General features: G+C 40.8%; 1 protein-coding gene across 1 annotated transcript; it reads left to right on the plus strand.

The window, feature by feature from the left end:
* Positions 1–337: 337 nt before the first annotated feature.
* On the plus strand, positions 338–1,263 carry OR13H1 (olfactory receptor family 13 subfamily H member 1; the record flags this gene model as incomplete). The annotated part of the gene is given in 3 exon segments (XM_082864655.1): positions 338–625; positions 627–940; positions 942–1,263. Coding segments are annotated over 3 exon segments (924 nt in total).
* Between the last annotated feature and the right edge of the window lie 577 nt (positions 1,264–1,840).

Consider the following 1,840-nt stretch of genomic DNA (forward strand, 5'->3'; position numbering starts at 1 on the left):
GCCCTCCTTTTCCTCTCTTCTTACTTGGGAAAAAAAATGATACTAAAAAGTATCTGGCAAAAGTGGGTTGCAGAACTTTTCATATAACCATTTTAAAAGAATGGGGAATTTGCTGTTTTCCACGGGAGGGAGTAGATTTTTAGCTTTGCCTCTGTATCCATCATAGATATCTCATTTGTATTCTTATATCTTTTGAAGAGGACAACGAGAATGATCCTGTACACCCTAGTTATTTCCAACTTTCTCATACCATCCCTCCATCTTTATTCTCATCCTTTCAGGTAAAATTAGGCAACTACATTGGCACCCATCCAATGAATAGTGGCAAGTGGGAAGAATGGCCATGGACAACGCTACAGCAGTATTTGAGTTTCTTCTTATTGGAATCTCTAACTATCCTGAATGGAGAGTCACATTTTTCACATTGGTACTGATAACTTACCTCAGAACATTATTGGGGAATGGACTTATCATCTTTCTTATCCACATTGACCCCTACCTCCACACTCCAAGGTACTTCTTCCTTAGTAATCTGTCTTTCTTAGACCTTTGCTATGGAACAGTCTCCATGCCCCAGGCCTTGGTGCATTGTTTCTCTACCCATCCCTACCTCTCTTACCCACGATTGTTTGACCCAAATAACTGTCTCCTTGGTCTTGGCCACAGCAGAGTGCCTCCTGTTGGCTGTCATGGCCTATGATTGTGTGGTTGCTATCAGCAATCCCCTGCGCTATTCTGTGGTCATGAATGGCTCAGTGTGTGTTTGGCTGGCTGCTACCTCATGGGGGGCATCACTTGTGCTCACTGCCATGCTCATCTTATCCCTGCAACTTCATTTCTGTGGGGCTAATGTCATCAACCATTTTGTCTGTGAAATTCTCTCCCTTCTTAAGCTGGCTTGTTCTGATACCAGCCTCAATGAGCTTATGATCTTCATCACAAGTATTTTCCCTGCTCCTACCCTTTGGGCTTTTTCTCCTCTCCTATGTCCGAATTGCCACTGCTGTTCTAAGGATTCGCTCAGCCCAGGGTAGGCTCAAGGCCTTTTCTACCTGTGGTTCTCATTTGACTGTGGTGGCAATCTTCTATGGGGCAGCCATTTCCATGTATATGAAACCGCAGTCCAAGTCATCCCCTGACAAGGACAAGTTTATCTCAGTGTTTTATGGGGCTTTGACACCCATGCTGAACCCCCTAATATATAGCCTGGGGAATAAGGATGTTAAAGGGGCAATGAGGAAAGTTATGGCAAAAAGGGCATAAGACATCTTTGCTTCTAAACTTCTAAAATAACATTCAGCTACATCTTCACTGACAGAAAAAAACTGTTTAAAACGTCTGACTTTACCCTTGGTAGAGTAGGTGATCATTATATGAGAAGCTTCAGGAAGTGCTCCCACCCCAAAGTATTATTCTTACTGAGACTTGAATTTCCGTTACAGGCATTTTTTTTACTCTTTCTTTACATATAACACATTAGTGGTCGGCTACCCATTAAGTTACTCAACTTAAGGTAAATAAATTTATCAGAATCATTTCCTCACTGACAGAAGAGACCTAAGCAGCAAGAGAATCTCCTATGACTGTTAGCAGGAGGCGAGGCATAACTGAAATTGGAAAATAGGACAAAGAATGGTATAATAAAAGGTCAGAAGACAAATGTCAGAAATTTTACAACTTTACTGAAGGCAAACCCTGTTGTAAAAGCACAATCCCTTACTCTACTTAACCTCAGAGTCATGAGAAAATTTTATCATAGACACTTCCTACATTAGTGTAGAGTGTTTCATTTTTTTCTTTTTCTTTTTCTAAACTTCTTTCAAATATATTATTTCATTCT

This window comes from Leucopleurus acutus (genome assembly GCF_964270905.1).
Source record: "Leucopleurus acutus genome assembly, chromosome: X".
NCBI classification, from domain to species: domain Eukaryota; kingdom Metazoa; phylum Chordata; class Mammalia; order Artiodactyla; family Delphinidae; genus Leucopleurus; species Leucopleurus acutus.